Raw genomic sequence first — 26935 nt, 5'->3', positions numbered from 1 at the left:
TAGCCAGGAGAGGGATTCCTGACAAGGTCATCCCGACTATGATCCAATCCAGGAAGGGGTTAACGTCTAAACATTACCACCGTATTTGGAAGAAATATGTATTTTTGTGAGATAGCATGAAATATTCTGCGGTGGAATTTCATCTGGGACGTTTCCTGCTTTTTCTGCAGTCAGGTGTGGATGTGGGCCTACGTCTGGGCTCCATAAAAGTCCAGATTTCGGCCTTGTCCGTTTTCTTTCAGAAACAATTGTCGTCTCTTCCTGAGGTCCAGACGTTCTTGAAAGGGGTTCTGCACATCCAGCCTCCCTTTCCCACAGCACCTTGGGATCTCAATTTGGTGCTGCAGTTCCTCCATTCTGACTGGTTTGAATCGTTATAGTAGGTAGACGTAAAATATCTTACATGGAAAACCATCACACTGTTAGCCTTGGCTTCAGCAAGATGTGTGTCGGAACTGGGAGCGTTATCTCACAAGAGTCCCTATTTAATCTTCCATGAGGTCAGAACTGAACTTAGGACTTGTCAGCAATTTCTTCCTAAGGTGGTGTCGGCGTTTCACATCCACCAACCAATTGTGGTTCCGTTGTTTCCGACACCTCTGTTACTTCAAAGTCTTTGGATGTAATGAGGGCTTTAAAGGTGTTTGGGAAGAGAACAGCTCGTCACAGGAAATCGGACACGCTGGGGTTTATTTACTAATATTCGTGTTTTGGCCATTTTGAAGGGTGTTTGAACTCGAATGGTATTGGGTGCATTTTACTGCAACTTTTTGAATCCTGATACGATCATTCACTAAGCTGCCGAGTTTTGCACAATCGTTTTTTCCGATGTCGATGTGATTCGTAATATCAGGCAGTGTTTTACGGGAGTGATGAGTAAAACACTGCCTGAAAAAACACAAGGAATCCCGGCCGGATCTGTGAGATCCGTGCAGGACTTCATTGTGTACCTTAAAAAGTTGTTTAAAGTCTTTACAAATCTGGAAAACATTGCGTGGGGTCCCCCCTCCTAAGCACAACCAGCCTCGGGCTCTTTGAGCCGGTCCTGGTTGAAAAAATATGGAGAAAAAAATGACAGGGGTTCCCCCATATTTAATCAACCAGCACCGGGCTCTGCGCCAAAAATACGGGGGACAAAAAGCGTAGGGGTCTCCCGTATTTCTGAAACCAGCACCGGGCTCCACTAGCTGGGGAGATAATGCCACAGCCGGGGGACACTTTGATATCGGTCCCTGCGGCCGTGCCATTAAAACCCCAACTAGTCACCCCTGGCCGGGGTACCCTGGAGGAGTGGGGACCCCTTCAATCAAGGGGTCCCCCCCCTCCAGCCACCCAAGGGCCAGGGGTGAAGCCCGAGGCTGTCCCCCCCCATCCAAGGGCGGCGGATGGGGGGCTGATAGCCTTGTGAAAAATTGTGAATATTGTTTTTAGTAGCACTACTACAAGTCCCAGCAAGCCTCCCCCGCAAGCTGGTACTTGGAGAACCACAAGTACCAGCATGCGGTGGAAAACTGGGCCCGCTGGTACCTGTAGTAGTACTACTACTAAAAAAATACCCCAATAAAAACAGGACACACACACCGTGACAGTACAACTTTATTACATACATGCACACCAACATACACACATACTTACCTATGTTCACACGAGGCTCGGTCCTTTTCTCCATGTAGAATCCTTGGGGTACCTGTGAAAAAAATTATACTCACATAATCCAGTGAAGAATCCGGCCTTTGAATAATCCACGTACTTGGCAAAAAAAAAAAAAAACGCAAACCCGACCACGCACTGAAAGGGGTCCTATGTTTACACATGGGACCCCTTTCCCCGACTGCCAGGACCCCCCCTGACTCCTGTCAAAGAGGGTCCCTTCAGCCAATCAGGGAGCGCCATGTCGTGGCACCCTCCTGATTGGCTGTGTGCTCCTGTAGTGTCTGTCAGGCAGCACACGGCAGTGATACAATGTAGTGCATATGCGCTCCATTGTAGCCAATGGTGGGAACTTTGCGGTCAGCGGTTGACCGAAAGTAACCTCACCGCTGACCGCAAAGTTCCCACCATTGGCTACAATGGAGCGCATAGGCGCTACATTGTATCACAGCCGTGTGCTGCCTGACAGACACTACAGGAGCACACAGCCAATCAGGAGTGTGCCACGACGTGGCGCTCCCTGATTGGCTGAAGGGACCCTCTTTGACAGGAGTCAGGGGGGGTCCTGGCAGTCGGGGAAAGGGGTCCCATGTGTAAACATGGGACCCCTTTCAGTGCGTGGTCGGGTTTGCGTTTTTTTTTTTTTTGTGCCAAGTACGTGGATTATTCAAAGGCCGGATTCTTCACTGGATTATGTGAGTATAATTTTTTTCACAGGTACCCCAAGGATTCTACATGGAGAAGAGAACCGAGCCTCGTGTGAACATAGGTAGGTATGTGTGTATGTTGGTGTGCATGTATGTAATAAAGTTGTACTGTCACGGTGTGTGTGTCCTGTTTTTATTGGGGTATTTTTTTAGTAGTAGTACTACAGGTACCAGCGGGCCCGGTTTTCCACCGCATGCTGGTACTTGTGGTTCTCCAAGTACCAGCTTGCGGGGGAGGCTTGCTGGGACTTGTAGTACTGCGACTAAAAACAATATTCACAATTTTTCACAAGGCTATCAGCCCCCCATCCGCAGTCCTTGGATGGGGGGGACAGCCTCGGGCTTCACCCCTGGCCCTTGGGTGGCTGGAGGGGGGGGACCCCTTGATTGAAGGGGTCCCCACTCCTCCAGGGTACCCCGGCCAGGGGTGACTAGTTGGGTATGTAATGCCAGGGCCGCAGGGACCAGTATAAAAGTGTATCCCCGGCTGTGGCATTATGTACCTGGCTAGTGGAGCCCGGTGCTGGTTTCAAAAATACGGGGGACCCCTACGCTTTTTGTCCCCCGTATTTTTGGAACCAGGACCAGGCGCAGAGCCCAGTGCTGGTTGATTAAATATGGGGGAACCCCTGTCATTTTTCCCCCCATATTTTTTCCACCAGGACCGGCTCAAAGAGCCCGAGGCTGGTTATGCTTAGGAGGGGGACCCCACGCAATTTTTTTTCCGATTTTACACTAAACAGACCCTTTCCCATAGATAACCATGCACAGATCTCACTGATCCGTGCATGGTTATCCAAACTCGACTGGAAAAAGCAGGTCTATTTTTTTGCTGCTTTTTTTAACGAATCGAAAAAAAACACACCCGCACTTGAGCACTCAGAAACTAACACCCAAATACGAATGAATAGTGAATGCCCGTATTCTATGAAATAACAGCCGCGTTTGACCAATGGTCTATTCATTCGTATTTCGGAACGTTGTCATTCAAACCATTACGAATAGACCAGACACTGCCGAGATTGGTGCTTAGTGAATTCCCGGATTGGGACTTAGAAAAAAAAACACAAATCGTCCAAACTCGGATTTTTAGTAAATACTGGCCGCTGTTTGTTCTTTACGATCCCAATAAGATTTGGTGTCCTGCTTCTAAGCAGTTAATTGCACGTTGGTTCATTCTCACTATCCAGCATGCTTATTCCATGGCAGGATTGATGATTCCAAAATCTGTACAGGCCCACTCGACTAGGTCAGTGGGTTCTTCTTGGGCGGCTGCCCGCGGTGTTTCAGCCTTACAGCTCCGCTGAGCGGCTACTTGGTCAGGTTTGAACACGTTTGCAAATTTCTATAAGTTCGATACCTTGGCCTCTGAGGACTTTCAGTTTGGTCAATCCGTTCTGCAGGACACTCAGCACTCTCCCACTCAGTTTGGGAGCTTTGGTACTTCCCCATGGTACTAAATGGATCCCCAGTATCCTCTAGAAAGTAAGAGAAAATAGGATTTTAATTACCTACTGGTAAATCCCTTTCTCGTAGTCCGTAGAGGCAGGGCCGGCTCCAGGCCTACTAGCACCCTGAGCGAGAAAATTTAACCCCCCCCCCCCCTTATGCGTGCACACTCCTGGAAAAGTGGGCGTGGCCTCCTGGAAAAGTGGGCATGGCCTCGCAACATCATATTATCAAACTATAAATAAATATATTTTCACCCCCCCTCTACGCACACAATTAGCAGCAATACACATAACAGCCACAGTAGTGTTCCTTACACACAATGTCTTCAGTATAGTGCCAGCTACACATAATGTCTACATTAGTGCAGTGCCATATAGACATGATATGCCCCGCCGCAGTGCCAGCTACAAATGACATGCCCCGCCGCAGTGCCAGCTACACATGACATGCCCCGCCGCAGTGCCAGCTACAAATGACATGCCCCGCCGCAGTGCCAGCTACAAATGACATGCCCCGTCGCAGTGCCAGCTACACATGACATGCCCCCAGCAGTGCCAGCTACACATGACATGCCCCGCAGCAGTGCCAGCTACACATGACCTGCCCCCAGCAGTGCCAGCTACACATGACATGCCCCGCAGCAGTGCCAGCTACACATGACATGCTCCCAGCAGTGCCAGCTACACATGACATGCCCCGCAGCAGTGCCAGCTACACATGACATGCCCCCAGCAGTGCCAGCTACACATGATATGCCCCCTTACTACATGCTAAACCATGGACCGTGCGCGCCGAAGACGTGCAGCAAAAATGTAGGGGCATTGCTTCGATGGGAAGGGGCGTGGCCACATAATAGTGGCAATTCGCATTACACCACACAGTAGTGCAGCTAATACACATTGCACCAGGTAGAACCTCCTATACACACTGCGCCAGGCAGAGCACGTTATACACTTGTGCCAGGCAGAGCACGTTATACACATTGCGCCAGGCAGAGAACTGAGACACATTGCCTAGCCACAGACGCCTAGCGGGAACTACATGACATGCCCCCCAGCCGTGCCAGCTACACATGAGTTGACCCCAGCAGTGCCAGCTACACATGAGTTGACCCCAGCAGTGCCAGCTACACATGATATGCCCCCCAGCAGTGCCAGCTACACATGACATGCCCACCAGCAGTGCCGGCTACACATGACATGCCCCCCAGCAGTGCCAGATAGACCTCATATGCCCCCAGAAGTGCCAGCTACACATGATATGCCCCCCAGCAATGCCAGCTACACATGACATGCCCCCCAGCAGTGCCAGGTACACATGACATGCCCCCAGCAGTGCCAGATACACAACATGCCCCCCAGCAGTGCCAGATACACATGACATGCCCCCCAGCAGTGCCAGATACACATGACATGCCCCCCCATCAGTGCCAGATACATAAATGCCCCCACAGTGCTAGATACATAAATGCCCCCACAGTGCCAGATATGCCCCCACAGTGCCAGATACATAAATGTCCCCACAGTGCCAGATACACGACATGCCCCCCAGCAGTGCCAGATACACATGACATGCCCCCCCAGCAGTGCCAGATACATAAATGCCCCCACAGTGCTAGATACATAAATGCCCCCACAGTGCCAGATATGCCCCCACAGTGCCAGATACATAAATGTCCCCACAGTGCCAGATACATAAATGCCCCCACAGTGCCAGATACATAAATGCCCCCACAGTGCCAGATACATAAATGCCCCACAGTGCCAGATACATAAATTCCCCACAGTGCCCTGCCAAATACATAAATGCCCCCACAGTACCTGGCTGGCACCTGCTGTGCTGGGAGGGGGAGTGCTGAGGGCCGCGGGAGGACTCTTGCTAAACTACAGTGCGCGCTGCGTGGCGCCAGTGTCTGGCGTCAGACGCCGGCGCAGCATGCATAGCACGTACAGAACAGTTTACTGAAGTCCGGGCAGCAGGCTGGCTCCAGGCACGAATATGGCTACACCAGCGTTCGGCGCCCCTTAAGGGTGGCACCCCGCGCGGCCGCTCTATTCGAACATGCCTGGAGCTGGCCCTGCGTAGAGGATACTGGGCGCCCGCCCGGTGCTTCGTTCGTCCTGCACCTGTACTTGGTTAAGTATTGTTGTTTGGTTCAGCCGTTGCTGTTCCTGTTCCAAGTTTGGTTAGCATGGCTTTCCTCTTGTTTGTGTGTGCTGGTTTGGAATCTCACCACTATCCTTTTATAGTCTTCTCTCAAAGTATGTCCGTCTCCTCAGGCACAGTTTCCTAGACTGAGTCTGGTAGGAGAGGCAAAGAGTGGGGAGCCAGCCCACGCTATCAAATTCTTAAAGTTCCCATGGCTCCTAGTGGACCCATCTATACCCCATGGTACTAAATGGATCCCCAGTATCCTCTACGGACTACGAGAAAAGGATTTGCTGGTAGGTAATTAAAATCCTATTTTAATACCTCTTTAGCACATCGTTATCGTCTGCACTAGTTCCCTAAAGTAATTAATTTATGATATATTTGATATTTAAGTTGTGTTATTCTTGAATATTTCCCTTGTAATGTATGGCATCCTATATAAGAGTACAGTGCAGCTGCCCTTAGCTCACAGAGAACAGTCACACCTTCCAAGGATGAAGCACAATGTACCATTTCATATTTCATGGTCAACTTTTCATCCAATCTTTTTGTGTGCAGACATTATCTTGTCCAAACCCCGGTGTGGATGTGGCGAATCCAGTTTCCACGTTAATCTTGGCCAAGCCACCTCCGTTATACATTACAAACGTCTGCCTGCCTGGAGGTTTCCACCACTTTGCTGGTCCTGATCTGCATTTAAATAATGCACAAGATGACATCTTTCCAAATGAATCAAACAAATGTAAGTAAATTGCAATCCATTCAGTGTGTGTCTCTGTTTTGTTATTACATTCAAATGCTCGTATAGTACACATATGTAAATGGATGTTAAACGGAGAAAATCATAATCACTGCACTAATTCAGGCTTTCATTCCAGCGACACTCGCGGGGCTCTTGGCTGGCCTGCGCTGAGCTGGGTGGCTCTTAAGTGCTAATTTCTGCACAAATTATTTTCTGCCAAGAGTTGTTGACATAATTGAACTACCCTAAACATAGCTTTTTCTTTTAAGCACCATGTATTAAAATCACAGAGACTAATTTCTAAGCGTATGCTTAGTGCTTAGAAATGGAATCAGCTGCAATTAAATAAGGACAAAGATGTCAGCCTGTAGCAATTAAGCTGACATCCAAAACAGCCGTGCTGTGTATTAATGAAAATGTGTTTTTATAGGCGCTTCATAAACACAGACATGGAGTGTGCTATATACACACAATGCACGCCAGCATGTTTCATATACATACAGTCAGTGGGGGTGCAGAATAAACACAGGCTTTCAGAGCAGCAGGTACCAGAATAATAGCGGTTGTGGAATTATCTGCGTCATGCACAAAACTAGCAGGGTCTCACCATCTACGTTTGAGATCTTGAGGGTTCTTTCTTTCAATACCATATGCTTTAGTTGTCATAATATTGTTATGCTGATGGTTTCAGCTGAAAATAAATAGGTTACTAAGTGGTACATTTAATGGAGGTCGAGTTTAGTATTTTGTTTTTTTTCTGCCAGTTTTGAAAACCACCCATTTACTAAAGGTAAAACCAAGGAGAAAATGACCAATATACCGCCTTTAGGGGGTAATTCAGACCTGATCGCTTGCTAGCAATTTTTTTGCAGCGCTGCAATCAGATAGTCGCCACCTACAGGGGAGTGTATTTTAGCTGTGCAAGTGTGCGATCGCATGTGCAGCCGAGCACTACAAAAACTCTTTGTGCAGCTTCTTAGTTGCCCAGAACTTACTCAGCCGCTGCGATCACTTCAGCCTGTCCAGGGCCGGAGTTGATGTCAGACAACCGCCGTCTGCAAACGCATGGACACGCCTGCGTTTTTCCAACCACTCCCAGAAAACGGTTAGTTGACACCCACAAATGCCTTCTTCCTGTCGGTCTTCTTGCGATCGGCTGTTCAAATGGATTCTTTGTAAAACCCATCGCACAGCAACGATCCGCTTTGTACCAGTGCGACGTGCCTGCGCCTTGCGGTGCATACGCATGCGCAGTTCTGACCTGCTTGCAGCGCAGCGCAAAAAGCTAGCGTGCGATCAGGTCTGAATGACCCCCTTAGAACATTGGACCATCTACTGTATGTATTATTTTACATAGACAGGTACTGTGTACAAACCCCAAATATACTAAATATCGGTTTGCAAACTGAATAAAAACCGACCATTAAAATAGCACTATATATATTAACCATTTATAAACATTTTAAGCTAACCAGGTCTGCAGTTATCAAATACCCCTTTCACACTGCACAAATAATTCAGTATCGACCCGGCATATTGCAGAGTCGACACAGGTCACTGTGCAGTGTGAAAGGGCCCATGGCGAATTCCCGGGTCGCCTGACCTGGTAATTCAACCTGGGAATCAAGCAGTGTTATTCCTGGGTTGAATACCGGGTCAGTGGCAGTGTGAACGGGTTGCCAGGTCGATGCGACCCGGGACCTGTTCAGTACATAGGGAGAGGCAGCACGGAGATGAGCTCATCTCCAGCGCTGCCCCCGATAACGCCGCAGTCCCTGCCCCCAAATAGCAACCCGACCCAGCAATATGCTCGGTCGGGATGGCAGCGTTTAGTGTCGAATGCCGGGTCCCAGCCGGTAAGGATCCGTTTCCAATTACCGGGTGGGACCAGGCATTTGCGATGTGAAAGGGGTAATAGTTATCTGTGCAGGGATTCCACTCTGCAGCAGATTGACCGGCAGCTTTGCCATTAGGTCTGCTGCAGTATAGAGGTTTGAAATCCAGTGGGTATCAATATCAAATATTAGAGGACAGTCAAATACTGTTTTTAGAGCTGCAGTCTGACGTCAATTACCCAAAAATTATCCATCAAACCAATGGCAGATCCGATTTACAGTATAGTAAATTTACCTCTAAGTCTAATTTTTGCAGCTGTTATACAGAGTACCACCTTTTTATATAGCCAAAGTGATGTGATTCTGAAATGGAGATGATTCTTAATTTATTGTAAATTTGGTATTTTTCATTTTATACCAGTTCTTTCAACTTTGAGATTGTAATGTAATCAGTATGTACAGTAAGTGACATAATGGCCCGCGATCTGTCTCTCCAGCACTACCCACTCCTCTCATCTCCATCAGTGCTCCAGACCGATGTGGAGGAAAAGAAGCCACAACAACTTGGTTTGCTAATGAGCTTGTGAGCCTAGTTGGGACAGTGGACTAGATTCAAAGTTGTATGTTTTACACAGCCGCATCGAAGCATCCGTGCAATACCCTAGAGCTAAGATGCAAATGTAGCAGGTGGTGTCTGGTGTATATAGCCGATTCCTGTCTGCGTGACCATCGGTCGTCTGAGTAACCTTCAGGTTACTCAGGAATTTCCATCTCGGGTCCACAGCCGAGGTCAGTATAGACACGGAGAGGCGACATGCCTCTTTTTGAGGAATGGCCCTGGTCGCCACTCTATCCCTGCCTCCAAACACCCTCAGTCTGTCAACCAGGCTGGGGCTTAGGGGGAATTGCATGTGAGGACACAAGAACAGGTCCTGCACATGCAGGAGTGTCCCCACTTTCGGACTTGTAAGCTCTCCATCGGGTCAATGTACAAGTCTGAATTAGGCCCAGTATCTGCCTTTTCCCATTATGTCAGCACTCAGCATTCTCTCAGGCCTGGAGCATTGTGTATAGTGAAAGAACCAATGCCTGAAGGACAGAGAGCTACTCAGATCTTTATTTATCTATACGGATGCCCATATGTTCTTCTGGCAGATACAGAAGGCCAGGTATAGAAAGGAATAAAAGATTTTCCTCAATAATGTAGGAATATGACAAATTATAGTCAGGATATGAAAATGTATTAATGAATAAATATACCCTTTTCTATTTAAGATAAGAAGTCCAAGCACCATGGAGGAGGTTTGACAAGCAATCCACGCAACGTGAATGCAGAACTTGCTTTCAGGCCACCCAGAGGCGGAACAAATATTTCTTCATCATACTTGGTGCAACCAGCTGGTCAAAATCGAGCAGCACACACACAAGCAAACCATTTGGACCATAATGGGAGGTGTGTACTACTACTTGGCAGCCACTGCTTGGGTTGTGATCTGCATAACCCTTATCTACTTTACTGCATTCATTCCATGCACCCAGTGGAGGTATCTGTTTTAAAAGCTGAACCAATATTCATGAGCACAATGCTTTATCAGTTCACTGGTACCATTACTGACAGTGCAGCCTGTGATTTCACTGGGAACCACCCACCTGATCAGTTATTGGGAGCCATTTAAATCACTGGCATTAGCACCTAAAAAAAATGTTTGGGAACCAGTGACATCACAGAGGTACACAAAGCCTCACTGATATAATAGGTTCCTTGTGAGTTGATTGGCTGCTATCACAAGCCGTACCCTCTGTGTGCATGTGACAGATGTACTTTAGAAGTACTAATCACAGCCCTCCCTACTTGTTATCACAGTAACGGGATTTCTCTAACGTCCTAGTGGATGCTGGGAACTCCGTAAGGACCATGGGGAATAGTGGGCTCCGAAGGAGGCTGGGCACTCTAGAAAGATTTAGGACTACCTGGTGTGCACTGGCTCCTCCCACCATGACCCTCCTCCAAGCCTCAGTTAGATTTCGTGCCCGGCCGAGGTTGGATGCACACTAGGGGCTCTCCTGAGCCTTAGATAGAAAGTATAATTTTAGGTTTTTTATTTTCAGTGAGACCTGCTGGCAACAGGCTCACTGCAGCGAGGGACTAAGGGGAGAAGAAGCGAACTCGCCTGCTTGCAGCCGGATTGGGCTTCTTAGGCTACTGGACACCATTAGCTCCAGAGGGATCGACCGCAGGCCCAGTCCTTGGTGTTCGGTCCCGGAGCCGCGCCGCCGTCCCCCTTACAGAGCCAGAAGCAAGAAGAGGTCCGGAAAATCGGCGGCAGAAGACATCAGTCTTCACCAAGGTAGCGCACAGCACTGCAGCTGTGCGCCATTGCTCCTCATGCACACTTCACACTCCGGTCACTGAGGGTGCAGGGCGCTTGGGGGGGGGTGCCCTGAGCTGCAATAAAAACACCTTGGCTGGCAAAAATACCACAATATATAGCCCTAGAGGCTATATATGTGGTAAATTCCCCTGCCAGAATCCAGAAAAAAGCGGGAGAATAGGCCGCGGAAAAGGGGCGGAGCTATCTCCCTCAGACACACTGGCGCCAATTCTCCTTCACAGATCCGCTGGAAGGAAGCTCCCTGGCTCTCCCCTGCAGTCTACACTTCAGAACAGGGTAAAAACAGAGAGGGGGGGCACTAAATTTGGGCACAATACATATATAATATAAAAAAGCAGCTATAGGGGACATAACTTAGTTAGTCCCTGCATTATATAGCGCTCTGGTGTGTGCTGGCATACTCTCACTCTGTCCCCCCAAAGGGCTTTTGTGGGTCCTGTCCTCATTCGGAGCATTCCTTGTGTGTGTGCGGGGTGTCGGTACGGCTGTGTCGACATGTTTGATGAGGATAATGATGTGGAGGCGGAGCAGATGCCTTTAGAAGGGATGTCACCCCCTGCGGGGCAGACACCTGAGTGGATGGGCTTATGGAAAGTAATGAGTGCACGTATAGACTCCTTATATAAGAAAATCGACTACATGCCAAATGTGGGACAGCCGACTTCTCAGCTCGTGCCTGCCCAGGCGTCGCATGGGTCGTCAGGGGCTCTAAAACGCCCGCTACCTCAAGCAGACCCAGATGTCGACACGGATACTGACACCAGTGTCGACGACGATGAGTCAAACCTGATGCCCACTAAGGCCATTCACTGTATGATTGAGGCAATGAAAGAGGTGTTAAACATTTCTGATATAACTACTGGTACCACTAAAAAGGGTATTATGTTTGGAGAGAAAAAACTACCCGTAGTTTTTCCCCCATCAGATGACTTAAATGAAGTGTGTGAAGAAGCGTGGGCTTTCCCTGATAAAAAATTGGTAATTCCTAAGAAGGTACTAATGGCGTTCCCTTTCCCGCCAGAGGATAGGTCACGTTGGGAAACACCCCCTAGAGTGGATAAAGCGCTCACACGTTTGTCTAAAAAGGTGGCACTACCGTCTCCGGATACGGCCGCCCTCAAGGAACCTGCTGATAGAAAGCAGGAGGTGATCCTGAAGTCTGTATATACACACACAGGCATTATACTTAGGCCAGCTATTGCGTCAGCTTGGATGTGCAGTGCTGCCGCTGCGTGGTCAGATAAACTGTCAGAAAATATTGACACATTAGACAGAGACACGATCCTGTTAACCATAGACCATATAAAAGACTCAGTCTTATATATGAGAGATGCACAAAGGGAAATCTGCCGATTGGCATCTAAAGTAAGTGCATTGTCCATTTCTGCTAGGAGAGGCTTATGGACTCGCCAGTGGACAGGAGATGCAGATTCAAAAAAGCACATGGAAGTGTTACCATATAAGGGTGAGGAATTATTTGGGGATGGTCTCTCGGATCTAGTTTCCACAGCAACGTCTGGGAAGTCAGCAATTTTACCCCATGTCCCCTCACAGCCTAAGAAGGCGCCGTTTTATCAGGTTCAGTCCTTTCGGACCCAGAAAAACAGGCGTGGAAAAGGCGGGTCTTTTCTGTCCAGAGGCAGAGGTAGGGGAAAAAGACTGCAACAAACAGCAGGTTCCCAGGAGCAAAAGTCCTCCCCCGCTTCTTCTTCCAAGTCCGCCGCATGACGGTGGGGCTCCACAGGCGGAGCCAGGTACGGTGGGGGGCCGCCTCAAGAATTTCAGCGATCAGTGGGCTTGCTCACAGGTGGATCCCTGGATCCTTCAAATAGTATCTCAGGGGTACAAACTGGAATTCGAGGCGTCTCCACCCCACCGGTTCCTAAAATCTGCCTTGCCGATTGCTCCCTCAGACAGGAAGGCGGTGCTAGCGGCAATTCACAAGCTGTATTCCCAGCAGGTGATAATCAAGGTACCCCTACTTCAACAAGGCCGGGGTTACTATTCCACACTATTTGTGGTACCGAAACCGGACGGTTCGGTGAGACCCATTTTAAATTTGAAATCCTTGAACACATACATAAAAAAATTCAAGTTCAAGATGGAATCGCTCAGGGCGGTTATTGCGAGCCTGGACGAGGGGGATTACATGGTATCCCTGGACATCAAGGATGCTTACTTGCATGTCCCCATTTACCATCCTCACCAGGAGTACCTCAGATTTGTGGTACAGGATTGCCATTACCAATTCCAGACGCTGCCGTTTGGACTGTCCACGGCACCGAGGGTATTTACCAAGGTGATGGCGGAAATGATGATACTCCTTCGAAAAAAGGGAGTTTTAATTATCCCGTACTTGGACGATCTCCTAAAAAAAGCGAGGTCCAAGGAACAGTTGTTGGTGGGAGTAGCACTATCTCTGGAGGTACTGCACCAGCACGGCTGGATTCTGAATATCCCAAAGTCACAGCTGGTTCCGACGACACGACTACTGTTCCTGGGTATGATTCTGGATACAGTCCAGAAAAAAGTGTTTCTCCCGGAGGAGAAAGCCAGGGAGTTGTCATCTCTAGTCAGAGACCTCCTGAAACCAAAACAGGTATCAGTGCATCGCTGCACGCGGGTCCTGGGAAAGATGGTGGCTTCTTACGAAGCAATTCCCTTCGGCAGGTTCCATGCCAGAATCTTTCAGTGGGACCTGTTGGACCAGTGGTCCGGATCGCATCTTCAGATGCATCGCTTGATAACCCTGTCTCCAAGAACCAGGGTGTCGCTACTGTGGTGGCTGCAGAGTGCCCATCTTCTAGAGGGCCGCAGGTTCGGCATACAGGACTGGGTCCTGGTGACCACGGATGCCAGCCTTCGAGGCTGGGGGGCAGTCACACAGGGAAGAAACTTCCAAGGACTATGGTCGAGTCAGGAGACTTCCCTTCACATAAATATTCTGGAACTAAGGGCCATCTACAGTGCCCTAAGTCAAGCAAAATCCCTGCTCCTACACCAGCCGGTGCTGATCCAGTCAGACAACATCACGGCAGTCGCCCATGTAAATCGACAGGGCGGCACAAGAAGCAGGATGGCGATGGCGGAAGCCACAAGAATTCTCCGATGGGCGGAGAATCATGTACTAGCACTGTCAGCAGTGTTCATTCCGGGAGTGGACAACTGGGAAGCAGACTTCCTCAGCAGACACGACCTCCACCCGGGAGAGTGGGGACTTCATCCAGAAGTCTTCCAGATGCTGGTAAACCGTTGGGAAAAACCACAGGTGGACATGATGGCGTCCCGCCTCAACAAAAAGTTAAAAAGATATTGCGCCAGGTCAAGGGACCCTCAGGCGATAGCTGTGGACGCTCTAGTGACACCGTGGGTGTACCAGTCGGTTTATGTGTTCCCTCCTCTGCCTCTCATACCAAAGGTATTGAGAATAATAAGAAAGCGAGGAGTAAACACCATTCTCGTGGTTCCGGATTGGCCAAGACGAGCGTGGTACCCGGAACTTCAAGAGATGATCTCAGAGGACCCGTGGCCTCTACCGCTCAGACAAGACCTGCTACAACAGGGGCCCTGTCTGTTCCAAGACTTACCGCGGCTGCGTTTGACAGCATGGCGGTTGAACACCGGATCCTAAAGGAAAAGGGTATTCCGGAAGAAGTCATTCCTACGCTTATTAAGGCCAGGAAAGATGTTACGGCAAAGCATTATCACCGCATATGGCGGAAATATGTTGCATGGTGCGAGGCCAAAAAGGCCCCAACAGAGGAATTTTAACTGGGTCGATTTCTGCATTTCCTGCAAGCAGGAGTGAATATGGGCCTAAAACTAGGCTCCATTAAAGTACAGATCTCGGCTCTGTCGATTTTCTTTCAAAAAGAACTAGCTTCAGTACCTGAAGTTCAGACATTTGTGAAAGGAGTGCTGCATATTCAGCCCCCATTTGTGCCTCCTGTGGCACCTTGGGATCTCAACGTGATGTTGAGTTTCTTAAAATCACATTGGTTTGAGCCACTAAAAACCGTGGATCTGAAATATCTCACGTGGAAAGTGGTCATGTTATTGGCCTTGGCTTCAGCCAGGCGAGTGTCAGAATTGGCGGCTTTATCATGTAAAAGCCCTTATCTGATTTTCCATATGGATAGGGCAGAATTGAGGACTCGTCCCCAGTTTCTCCCTAAGGTGGTGTCAGCGTTTCACCTGAACCAGCCTATTGTGGTGCCTGCGGCTACTAAGGATTTGGAGGACTCCAAGTTGCTAGACGTTGTCAGGGCCCTGAAAATATATGTTTCCAGGACGGCTGGAGTCAGAAAATCTGACTCGCTGTTTATCCTGTATGCACCCAACAAGCTGGGTGCTCCTGCTTCTAAGCAGTCTATTGCTCGCTGGATTTGTAGTACAATTCAGCTTGCACATTCTGTGGCAGGCATGCCACAGCCAAAATCTGTAAATGCCCATTCCACAAGGAAGGTGGGCTCATCTTGGGCGGCTGCCCGAGGCGTCTCGGCTTTACAACTTTGCCGAGCAGCTACTTGGTCAGGGGCAAACACATTTGCTAAATTCTACAAATTTGATACCCTGGCTGAGGAGGACCTGGAGTTCTCTCATTCGGTGCTACAGAGTCATCCGCACTCTCCCGCCCGTTTGGGAGCTTTGGTATAATCCCCATGGTCCTTACGGAGTTCCCAGCATCCACTAGGACGTTAGAGAAAATAAGAATTTACTCACCGGTAATTCTATTTCTCGTAGTCCGTAGTGGATGCTGGGCGCCCATCCCAAGTGCGGATTGTCTGCAATACTTGTAAATAGTTATTGTTAACTAAAGGGTTATTGTTGAGCCATCTGTTGAGAGGCTCAGTTGTTTTTCATACTGTCAAACTGGATATAGTATCACGAGTTGTACGGTGTGATTGGTGTGGCTGGTAAGAGTCTTACCCGGGATTCTAAATCCTTCCTTATTATGTCTGCTCGTCCGGGCACGGTGTCCTAACTGAGGCTTGGAGGAGGGTCATGGTGGGAGGAGCCAGTGCACACCAGGTAGTCCTAAATCTTTCTAGAGTGCCCAGCCTCCTTCGGAGCCCGCTATTCCCCATGGTCCTTACGGAGTTCCCAGCATCCACTACGGACTACGAGAAATAGAATTACCGGTGAGTAAATTCTTATTTTTAAAATCTACAACAAAATTAAAGAAATTGCCATATAACTGACAGGAACACTGTTTTAAAGTCCCCAGAATATGTCAAAAGCAGCAGACCTATAAAAGTGAACTTAGAAGTTCACAATGACATGTTTAGCGCTGCAGGTCCACCGAATGCTTCCTTCCATGCCGTACAAAATGGTCTCCTGCAGAGTCTAGCCGCCTACTGGGTTGGATGCAGAAGGTGCTATTAAAAATTAATTAAATGATTCAAATGATTTTAAATGAATTATAATAGCTTTTTCATCGGCACCAGTTTTCACAAAGACCCCACAAAATGCGAATGTGAACTATAAATGCATATCTTCCAACTGTCCCGATTTTGGTAGGACAGTCCCTTTTTTTTTGGGACTGTCCCGCTGTCCCACCCATTAGTGTCCCGCGGTGGGGGGATGACAGTTGGGAGGCAGCGGTGAATAGACGCTGTGCGCATTTGCAAAGCGTCTATTCACAGGAGACGGACAGGGGGCATGCCAGCAGCTCAGACTGCTGGCATGCCCCCATAGTGTTCGAAAATGGGGGCTTGGCTCGCGTCAGTAGCATTCCCGTGAAGCCACATCCCTTTCCAGCAGACCACGGCCCTTTTCAGATGGGCACAGCTACATCACACAAAAGGGTCTCACATTAGGATTAATAGAAGTTGGGGAGGTATGTAAATGTATCAGTTTTATGTGCTTCTATATAAAAGTGTTGTTATATACAGATGTAGAGATGCTCATCTGTCCTCCGTGTGGCGTGTAGTGTGAAAAACTAGTCGCATTATGTTTGCCTGCGCCTTGTCACGGCATGGCGTGTTCAGTGACAGTGTAATGAACTGAGTCTCTGTCAGGTGCAATACTGGTGTTTATCCACCAGGTGTCGCTTTTGAAAACCACCATTGCACATATGTGAAGTCTCCATTGTATAGTCAAATGATGCTTGTAGTTTAAAGCTACTGTTTTTAGATGATCTCTACATTAATTAGAAATGTGAACACAGAAAACAATTGGCTCAGAGTCTCCGATTCATACAAAGAAAAGTACAATTCAGAGTTCTACACTGCTCTCTAAGTGAAAAAGAATAAATCAGAGATAGAGTTGGGAAACAAAGCACTATAAAAAAAATAACAATGAGCGACATCACTATGACACTGCAGGTGTCAGTCACCTGTCTCAGTGGATCTCTTGGCATAGTGGTATTGCTGATGGTTACCATGCCATGAGCTAGGGTTCGATTCCCGCAAAGGACACACTTGTATTGTATATCTTTGTAAAAAAGTAGCATTCACAGTTTTTTTCAGAATTTTCCCAAAACAACCTCTATTGTGCTTCATATACAGACTCAGACGTGCACACAGATATACATTCTAAATTAGGAAAAAGTCATAGATGCTACTTTTTACACAGAACAATACACATTTACACATACAATATAAGTGTGGCTATTCAAATTATGAAAGACATATCTTTATGAGACTGAGCTTACTGTACTGATTCCCGAGCCTCCACATTGCTTTAATAGGCAGCCTCCCCCAGCCCCAATCCCACCCTTGTGAGACTTCTGATTTCCGTGTACTGCTTAGTAAATGACAGCATGAGCAATTAATTTACATACAGTAGTGCACTGCCCATGTTGTGTTTTACTAAGCAGACACCCAGTCCATAAAACCACAAGTCTCACAGGGGGTGGGATTAGGGCTTGTGGTATGCAAGGTTGACCACACTTAGGTTGAAAGTGTCTAGGTCAACCATTATTGGTTGACAGGGTTTATAGGTCGACAGGGACTCTAGGTCGACATGACAGAAAGTCGTCATGAGTTTTTTCACTTTTTTGGGTGTAATTTTCTCCGTACAGTGACCAGGATCCCCAATTAGTGCACCGTGTCCCCTCGCATGGCTCGCTACACTCGCCATGCTTCGGGCAAGGTGCCTCACTCCGCTATCGCTGCGCTCTGCACAGGTTACCATTCCCAATTATAGTCCACGTGGATCGTAATGTATGAAAAAGTTTAAAAAGTTTCAAAAACTTATGTTGACCTTTTGTCATGTCGACCTAGAGTCCCTGTTGACCTGGAAACCATGTCGACCTACTTACTGTCGACCAATAGTGTCAACTAGCAGCGGTCGACCTAGACAGTGTCGACCTAAGTGTGGTCGACCTAGAGACCGGATACTGGATTAGGGGTGGGGGAGGCTGCCTATTAAAGCAATGGGGAGGCCTGGGAAGAAGTACAGTAAACTCAGTCTCGTAAAGATAACACTCTCGTAATTTGAAAAGCCACAGTAAAAAGTAGCATCTACGTGTTTTTTTCTAATTTTGACTGTATATCTGTGTGCATGTCTCAGTCTGTATAAAAAGACAGAACTTGTTTTGAGAAAATTAGAAAAAAAACTGTGGATGCTAATTTCTACACAGATATACAATGCAAGTGTGGCCTTTCAAGTTACGAGTTTGTTATCTTTATGAGATTGAGTTTACTGTACTTTTTCCCAGGTCTTCCGATTGCTTTAACAGGCAGCCTTCCCCACCACTAATCCCACCCCCTGTGAGACTTGAGATTTCATGGACTGGGTGTACTGCTTAGTTAATAACAAACACAACACGGCCGGTAGACTACTGTATGTACATGAATTGCTCATGCTGGCTTTGGTTGGTGGAAGGGAACACAGAAGGCACATTAATTTGTAACTCTAGAGATCGAGAGATGACTGCCGTGAGTGAGCCGTCATTTGCCAACAGCTCTGCTAACAGCGGGCGTCTTTTTGTGCCGTAAATGTATCTTAAACACATCGCTATGCAAATACGATGCACAAACAGCTTCTGCTGATTAAAATGATACCTGCAGCATGCCTATATTTAGTGTGAGACTGTGGATGTATTTGCTAACGAAATTCTACGTTACAGTGTTTTACAGGAAACAACCATAACGTAGCATTTCACATGCAGATTCAGCCAGACTTGCACACAGAATATAGGCATGTTGCAGCAGAAGCTGCTTGTGCATCCTATTCACATAGCGATGCACATAAGATGCATTTATGGCAAAAAAAAGCCCGACATTAGCAGAGCTGCCTGCCATTCATTTACATGCAGTAATGTACCGGCCATGCTGTGTTTGTCATTTACTAAGCAGTACACCCAGTCCTTAAAATCACAAGTCTCACAAAGGGATTAGTGGTGGGGGAGGCTGCCTGATAAAGCAATGGGGAGGACTGGGAAGAAGTACAGTAAACTCAGTCTCATAAAGATAACACTCTCATAATTTGAAAAGCCAAACTTGTATTGTATATCTGCGTAAAAAAAAAGTAGCATTATATCTGTGTAAAAATTGGCATCCACAGTTTTTATTTTATAATTTTCCCAAAACAAGTTCTGTCATACTTTGTATAGAGACTCAGACATGCACACATTCAAAATTAGAAAAATACTGTAGGTGCTACTTTTTACACAAATACTGTATACAAGTTTGGCTTTTCACATTCCGAGAGTGTTATCTTTATGAGACTGAGCTTACTGTACTACTTCCCAGTCCTCCCCATTGCTTTAATAGACAGCCTTCCCCACCACTAATCCCACCCCCTGTAAGACTCATGATTTCACGGACTGGGTGCACTGCTTAGTAAATGACAAACACAACATCGCCGGTACACTACTGTACGTAAATTAATGGCTCATGCTGTCATTTACTAAGCAGTACACCCAATCTGTGAAATTACAAGTCTCACAGGGGGGGGGGGTGTTTGGGGGTGTGGGTGGAGGCTGCCTATTAAAGCAATAGGGACACCTGGAAAGAAGTACAGTAAACTTAGTCTCGTAAAGATAAGACTCTTGTAATTAGTCACACTTGTATATTTGTGTAAAAAGTAGCACAGACTTTTTTTTCCTAATTTTGACTGTATATCTGTGTGCATGTTTCAGTCTGTATACAAAGTATGATAGAACTTGAGCATGTTGTCACTGGGTGCCTGCCGTTCTGGTAATTTCATACTCCACCCTACAGTATTAATATATTAAAACAGAACTACTATATTGATTGTGCACTGGTCTGCTTGTCAGGGCTTGCTTCATTGTTCAGTATTCTGTAATGCCATATCCATCCGCTGCTATTCAGCAGTGGAACAATCGCCACCCAGTGGTGAAACTGTGTATTGCATGCTGTGGATCCTCCTGTGCCTTAGCATGGGTTTCGGTTGTTAGGTCGACACAACACTCAGTTGGTCGACCACTGAAGGTCGACATGCATCACGTCGACGTGGCCGTTAGGTCGACATGTACTAGGTCGACATGAGTGTTTTCACTTTTTTTCCCCATTTTTTGGATTATTTCATAGTTAACGATCCACATGGACTACGATTGGATGAGGACACGGTGCACTAATTTGGGTTCCCCGTCACTTTACGGAGAAAACGACACCAAAAACAGTCAAAAACTTCATGTTGACCTTTTGACCTAGTTCATGTCGACCTAACACCCATGTCGAACTTTAGTGGTCAACCTAATGAGTGTCGACCTAAGTTGGGTCGACCCAACGACCCATACCCCTTATCACACCTTACTTCGCCTATCTGCGCTATTTGTATAGCGCGTCTAGGACACCTGTATGTCACAGACAGCAGCAGCAACGATGAGCATGGTTACATCTGTTCCTTTCAATGAGACCGCAAGAGTTACATGCAAGACTATGCAGTACTGGAACTAAAATAACAAACTGACCCTTGGTGGCAATTGGATGCTGGTACGTCAATGTGTGTTTCTCCCTAACCACTGCAGTGCTGGTGTACCTGTCCGTAACGAAGCAGGATGGTGATAGATGTTGCATTATATTCCTTTCGTCTCTCCTGCAGAACACAGGCACCAGGTCACTATTCAAGCTCTTTATAGTTCTTTTGAGAACAGGGAGTAATTAGTAGAAAAGCCATAACAAACCATTTTCTTTAGTATTAAACAGATTCACCACCTAGTTGTGACATTGTAGATCTTTGTTCATATTTCTGGCATATGATTGAAACAAAAAACTCTTCTAAGCATGCAGAAGCATCACTAGGTGTGATAACACGTGCAGATAATACCACAGTGCAGCACCCAGCTTCCTGTCACTGTGAAGGAGCCGGCATTTTGGTGTCACTCCCTCCGAAGATGACTCCCTCCGAAGATGACAGTCGGGCGTGGCCCGCCACACCATAGTGACACCTGTGTAAGCATGGCTGTTTCAGGGGAGCGTCACGGACTGTAAAAAAAGAGAAACTATATCGCTGGATCCTGATACGCCGCTGTAAAAGGTAGTTGCGGGTCCCTTAAATAATCAAGGAGAAATATAGATGAAAAAGCAGCGCTCACAGGGGCAGCGGTGCAGTTTATAAAATAATTTATGCAGAGAGCCGGAAATAATCAATAAAATTTAGTACATATATTATCAAAACATACAATTATAACACATAAAAGGGTGAAAAAACACATCTACCGGACTGCTTGAATAAGTTGTATAATGTCCTACTGATCAAAAGAGAACACAATAGCCCACTATCATTGAGAAAATAGTTAATAGCATATATTGCAGGACCAGATATTCTTGAATCCGGGCTAAAGAATGGCGGATCACACTATGATTGATCTTATGAGGCTGATAACAGGTGATTCAATGTGATACTCTCTAATTAACAAAAAAATGTAACAGCCCAACCGTGACAATTGTAACGATGCCCTGTCTCCACAGCAGGGACAGCGTTGTCCCTGGCTGGGGCGGGTGCTGGCTCTGGACTGTGCAGGAGTAGGGAGATCCCATACATACGCAGCGGAGCCGGTCAGGCAAGGAGACGCAGCACATCAGCACTGAGCTGATGCAATGTGTGCTCAGGGGGGCATCGCTTTTGCTCCCCCGCTTTGACATACAAGATTATTTTTTTTTAAATATATATTTATTGAGAAATTTAAAGGAAAACATAAGTACATTATAGTTCAAGGCAGGTACATACAAAACAGCAGGTAAAAACATACAGTCTACAGTGACAGAGTACAATCCAGTAAGCCCAACATGGCACAATTAAATAAAGACCTTATCAAAATTGAGAAGTCCCATTTTCCATTACATACATGTTATACCATGTGGTCAATCGAACAATTTTCCTGATGTTGTCTTTTTCTGTAGTGGTCAAAGTAATGATGTATGGCAGCCATATATCAAAAAATCTTTAATGCTCTTGATTCAATATCTAGTGTACATTCCACCCAATCCATATGATACACATAAACAAGCCTAGTAAATTACCTCCTGTGAGAGTGAAGATATCGGTATATTTAGAAGTGATACTGAAGTAATTCCGGTGAGAAATGCCTGATCTAGGGTCTGGTGTACATAATTATCAACGCCTCCCACCAAGTCCAGAGCAAATCGTAAGTTAGAAGCAATAGCGTATTCTTGAATATGGCATACAAGATGTTTAGACATGGGCAGTGGGGCGGCACACACACATGGGGGTAAATTTACTAAGATGGGAGTTCTATTTAAGATGGGATGTTGCCCATAGCAACCAATCAGATTCCAGGTATTATCTTCTAGAAGGTGCTAGATAAATGAGAAGTAGAATCTGATTGGTTGCTATGGGCAACATCCCATCTTAAATAGAACTCCCATCTTAGTAAATTTACCCCATGGTTGTTCAACTTCAAATATGGCACATCTGGGAAACAGAGTGGCAATGCAGTGGCAGATGAGATGGCAGTTTAATACAACTATATGACCCCATAGAAAGTAACCAAGAATGTTTTCATTAATCAAGAACTAGCTCAGAGATTTGAGGGCAGTACAGGGATGGTAAGAAAAGAAGAAAAAAATTGATTGATTAAAAATGTATTATCATGTATGTGTGTGTCCATGTGGTAACAAACTGTATGGTCCACTAGGGCCATTCCGCAAAGAGACAATAAAATAATAAACATAATGATTTATTGATTGATTGATTGATTGATTGATTGATTGTGGTAGGCAACTGTATGGTCCACTAGGGCAGAGACTGATGTGAATGACCAAATATTCTTTGTGACGAAAAGACAAAAAAGCAATAAAAGAAGAATAAAAAATTATATATCAATTCATTAATTAAAATTAATATTTGTGAGGCTGTTCTGCAGGGGAAAAAGGGCCATAAAATACATGAATGCATGATTGTTTGATTGATTGATTAATTAATTAATTAAAATGAACACATATGAGGCACATTTCTTATTACAAATTACTTAGAAATGTTGGCGAATTAACCAATAAAAATGTCTGTCTATGCAAAATAGACCGTCACCAATACCCCCAAAAATACAGCCCATGAAGTTATACACAGAAACTCCTGGCGCCGTTATTGAACAGATCAAAAAAGCTGCTTTCCCAGGGGTAATTGGTTAAAGAACCCCTTATACAAGAGCAAAAGAAGAAAAACAATGGGAGAGCACTACTTAATCTGTTGTAGATTTTATTTTATAAATGTTATCAGATATAACTATATTTGATACCGGCCAGCATCAATAACACATTTAAAAAATATTCATTGTGAAAAACAATATTAATATTATTATATTCTCAAAACAATTATCTTCAATCTACTATAAAAACAAAGACAGAAGCAGCTGTACTGAAACGTTAATATGCAACAAAGTCTCCTTCATGCAGTCTCAAGTGATAGGTAGGTCAGCTCAGCCACTGTAATGGATGCACCAAGTGGATACATAGATAGGTCAGTGCCGCCTGCACTGGAGTGGGTGGACTCAGCATGGAGTAAGCATGACACAGCGTGGAGTTAGCAAAGACCATCAGAGCACACAGCTTTCTCCACGTTCTGCTGTGAAATAGCACCGAATCACTGCTGCATGCATTCATATAGTAGCCTGCGCATGGAATCCCACGGATTCCTGAAGTTTGGGTGGGATTGGTATTCAGAAAAATAAGCCAGCTCATCTTTAATTAATTATGTGTGTTTTATTTCTACTGTAAGCAATGATAGAAAGCATTGTTGTCCGCTTTTACTGGACTTTCTCTGTTAGCTTGTGCATGCCACCCTGCAACTTTTACTACAAGTATATACACTACATTGCCTTCACACTTTTGGATTCACTCTGTGCTTTATAGACAAGTTTTTATACAGTTACAGTTTATCCACTGACCTGTTTTGTGTTTTATCCAAAAGGTAACAAAATTAAATAACTTTAGGCGAAGGCATAAAAACGAAACTGAAAAACAACAAATGGATGCTTGAAATACAGTGGATATAAAAAGTCTGCACACACTTATTGCTATTGCAGATTTTTGTGATATAAAGCCTGAAATCATGATAAATCATGTCAGACCTTTCTCCATCATTGAAAATGAAATAGATTTTTAGAAAAAACAAGTTAAAATACAAAATCGACTATATCTCAGTTTCATGAGCGTACATACTCTTTCATAATGGGGATGTTCCTTTGAATTATCCATTCATATTCAAAGTCATGTTTAAAGGTAACTAGCGTACACCTGCTAGAAACATACTGTAAGCCTGATAAAAACTTTCAAATATATTAAGGGTTTTAACAAGGTACAGGAGGGAGACATTCTTCAAAGGAAGAGCAGTATTAGAATGGGATCCGTATGGGATCCCGGCGGTCAGGAGAATGATGCCAGGAACCCAACAGCCAGAATCCCGGCAGCAAGCGCAGCATGTCCTCTCTCGGGCTTGCTTTGCTCGCCACGCTTCGTGCCTGGTGGCGACCTTTAGTTGCCACACTATTATATTCCCCCTCAGGTGGTGGTGTGGATCATCACCCGGGTGGAAATAACGGGCTTGGGTCAGGATATCCTGACCGCCGGGATCCTGACAGTCGGTAATTTAACCGCATCCCATTAGAACACAAGGACATGCATTGATATTAGAGGCAGGTAGGCTCAGGGGAAATTTGAGGAAAAATTGCTTCATAGAAAGGGTAGTGGACAAGTGGAGGTGGTAGAGGCTAATACAATAGGGCAATTGAAACATGCATGGGATAGATATAAGGATATCCTTACAAACAACTAAGAATCTAATAGGGTTTGTGCCTTGAGGTAATAATAAGGTTAAAAAAATGGTCAGACTAGATGGGCCAAGTTGTTCTAATCTGCTGTGAAATTCTGTTTCTATTTAGCAATGAGAATGTTTGTGATTTGCAACAACTAAAGATCAGATGTTCCAATAAGATTTCTTTTAGATTTCTTTGTTGTATCTTGGAGAATGTAGGAAGCTTAGAGGCCTGATGAGGCTCTGCCTTATGTGGAGAAGACGGACTACCACGGGTAGGGAGGTATACAGAGAGCAAGGACTAAAATCCCGCACACAGTCCTGTATGGATCTAGAACTTGTATAGTGGCACTGTAGTGTATATAGTTGAAGTAGACACTTGCAAGTGGACACTTCTACACACCGTCACAGAGGGTATTACAGGAATGCACACAAGGAATGGATACTGGAGCTTACAGACTGAAGTGCACTGTGTAGAATGTATACTGATGCTTGCAAATTGAAGTGCACTGTATAGAATGAATGTAGGTGATTGCAGACTGATGTGCACTGTGTAGAATGAATACTGGTGTTTGCAGTCTGGATTACACAGCGTAAAACAAAGGTGATTGTAGTCTGAAGTTCACTGTGTAGCATGAATGCAGGTGATTGCAGACTGGGGTGCACAGCATATACTACAGTGCATAGAGATTCTAGCAGGCTGGAGTCAGGCACAGCAAGCAGGAAACCCCTAGGAACCACCCCCCTTCAAGGAGTAGCAGCCGAGAGCTAGTAGCAGGTTACAGGTGTGCAGTTGTTCTGGCACTGCTCTGTGCTCTCGAGCAGCCTTAAATAGGATACTCTCTGACCTGATAGGCTGCTAGTCAGCTGATACCACAGCAATTTTCGGTTGGAGAACGCAGTGTCAGCTGAAATCAAGATGGTGGCGCCCAATATGAGAGAAGAACCTGAAAAAAAAAAACACCTGCTGATTGGCAACACTGTAGACTCAGTGATACATATGGATTATTTCATAATTTGCACATTTTATTTCCTTGCAGGTTATTTGGAAATGGGAGTTTCCGTCAAAATCGAATGTGAGATGATGGTTGTAGAGTCGGTGAGGAGAACAGTTCTGAAGTTTCTTTTTGTTGATATGAATTCACAAGTCTACCTCATTAACATAATTACTGCAAATATATTCACAATTCCCATAAAATTTGCATATGTACTTTATTTAATAATAAAGAACTACAGTATATCACATTAACCTTTTTCGTTCGGTGTTGGTTTCCGCATCTTATTGAACAGACAGTGTTTGTATTTTTATGATGTGTTGGTTTTGCCACGAATAACAGGTTTGTCTCAAAGTCTAAATAGGCATATGTTATATTTATTTTATTTTTAAATTTAATTTTGGAAGAGGCCATTTCCTAGCAGACTAGATTAAATATATTTTATTCGATTAGATTTATTAGATAAGGAAATGTATTTCCTGAATTATTTTCATAGTCATCTATACAATTAGCATAATCCTAGAAAAACACCCCAAACCGTTATTAAGTAGTTCTCCAAAGTATGGGAATATAAGTGGCTAACAGCAAATTATTACCAGGGGAGACCATGAAAGTAGCTGGAAATTCCAATAGGCCTACCCTATTGTACTTTAATTACTAATATAACTAGAGATGTGCACCGGACATTTTTCCTTAAATTTTTTTTGTCGGATTCGGGTGTGTTTTGGATTCGGGTGTTTTTTTTTCAAAAACAGCTTAAATCATAGAATTTGGGGGTAATTTTGATCCTATAGTATTATTAACCTCAATAACCATAATTTACACT

The 26935-nt window shown here is 45.5% G+C and overlaps 1 protein-coding gene across 6 annotated transcripts in view; it reads left to right on the top strand.

Annotated features, from left to right (window-relative positions):
• The window catches only part of LRRC9 (leucine rich repeat containing 9), a 667090-nt gene extending 640727 nt beyond the window's left edge, over positions 1-26363 (top strand). For all 6 annotated transcript variants that reach the window (XM_063947768.1, XM_063947765.1, XM_063947766.1 and 3 more), the window contains 3 exons: positions 6519-6702; positions 9813-9990; positions 26155-26363. In XM_063947768.1, coding sequence (XP_063803838.1) covers positions 6519-6702; positions 9813-9990; positions 26155-26194 — 402 coding nt within the window. In that variant the 3' untranslated portion in view covers positions 26195-26363. The remainder of the gene's footprint in view (positions 1-6518; positions 6703-9812; positions 9991-26154) is intronic.
• Positions 26364-26935: the final 572 nt, after the last annotated feature.

Source organism: Pseudophryne corroboree, chromosome 12, assembly GCF_028390025.1.
Source record: "Pseudophryne corroboree isolate aPseCor3 chromosome 12, aPseCor3.hap2, whole genome shotgun sequence".
Lineage (NCBI taxonomy): Eukaryota > Metazoa > Chordata > Amphibia > Anura > Myobatrachidae > Pseudophryne > Pseudophryne corroboree.
This window is presented reverse-complemented; position numbering and strand designations above follow the sequence as displayed.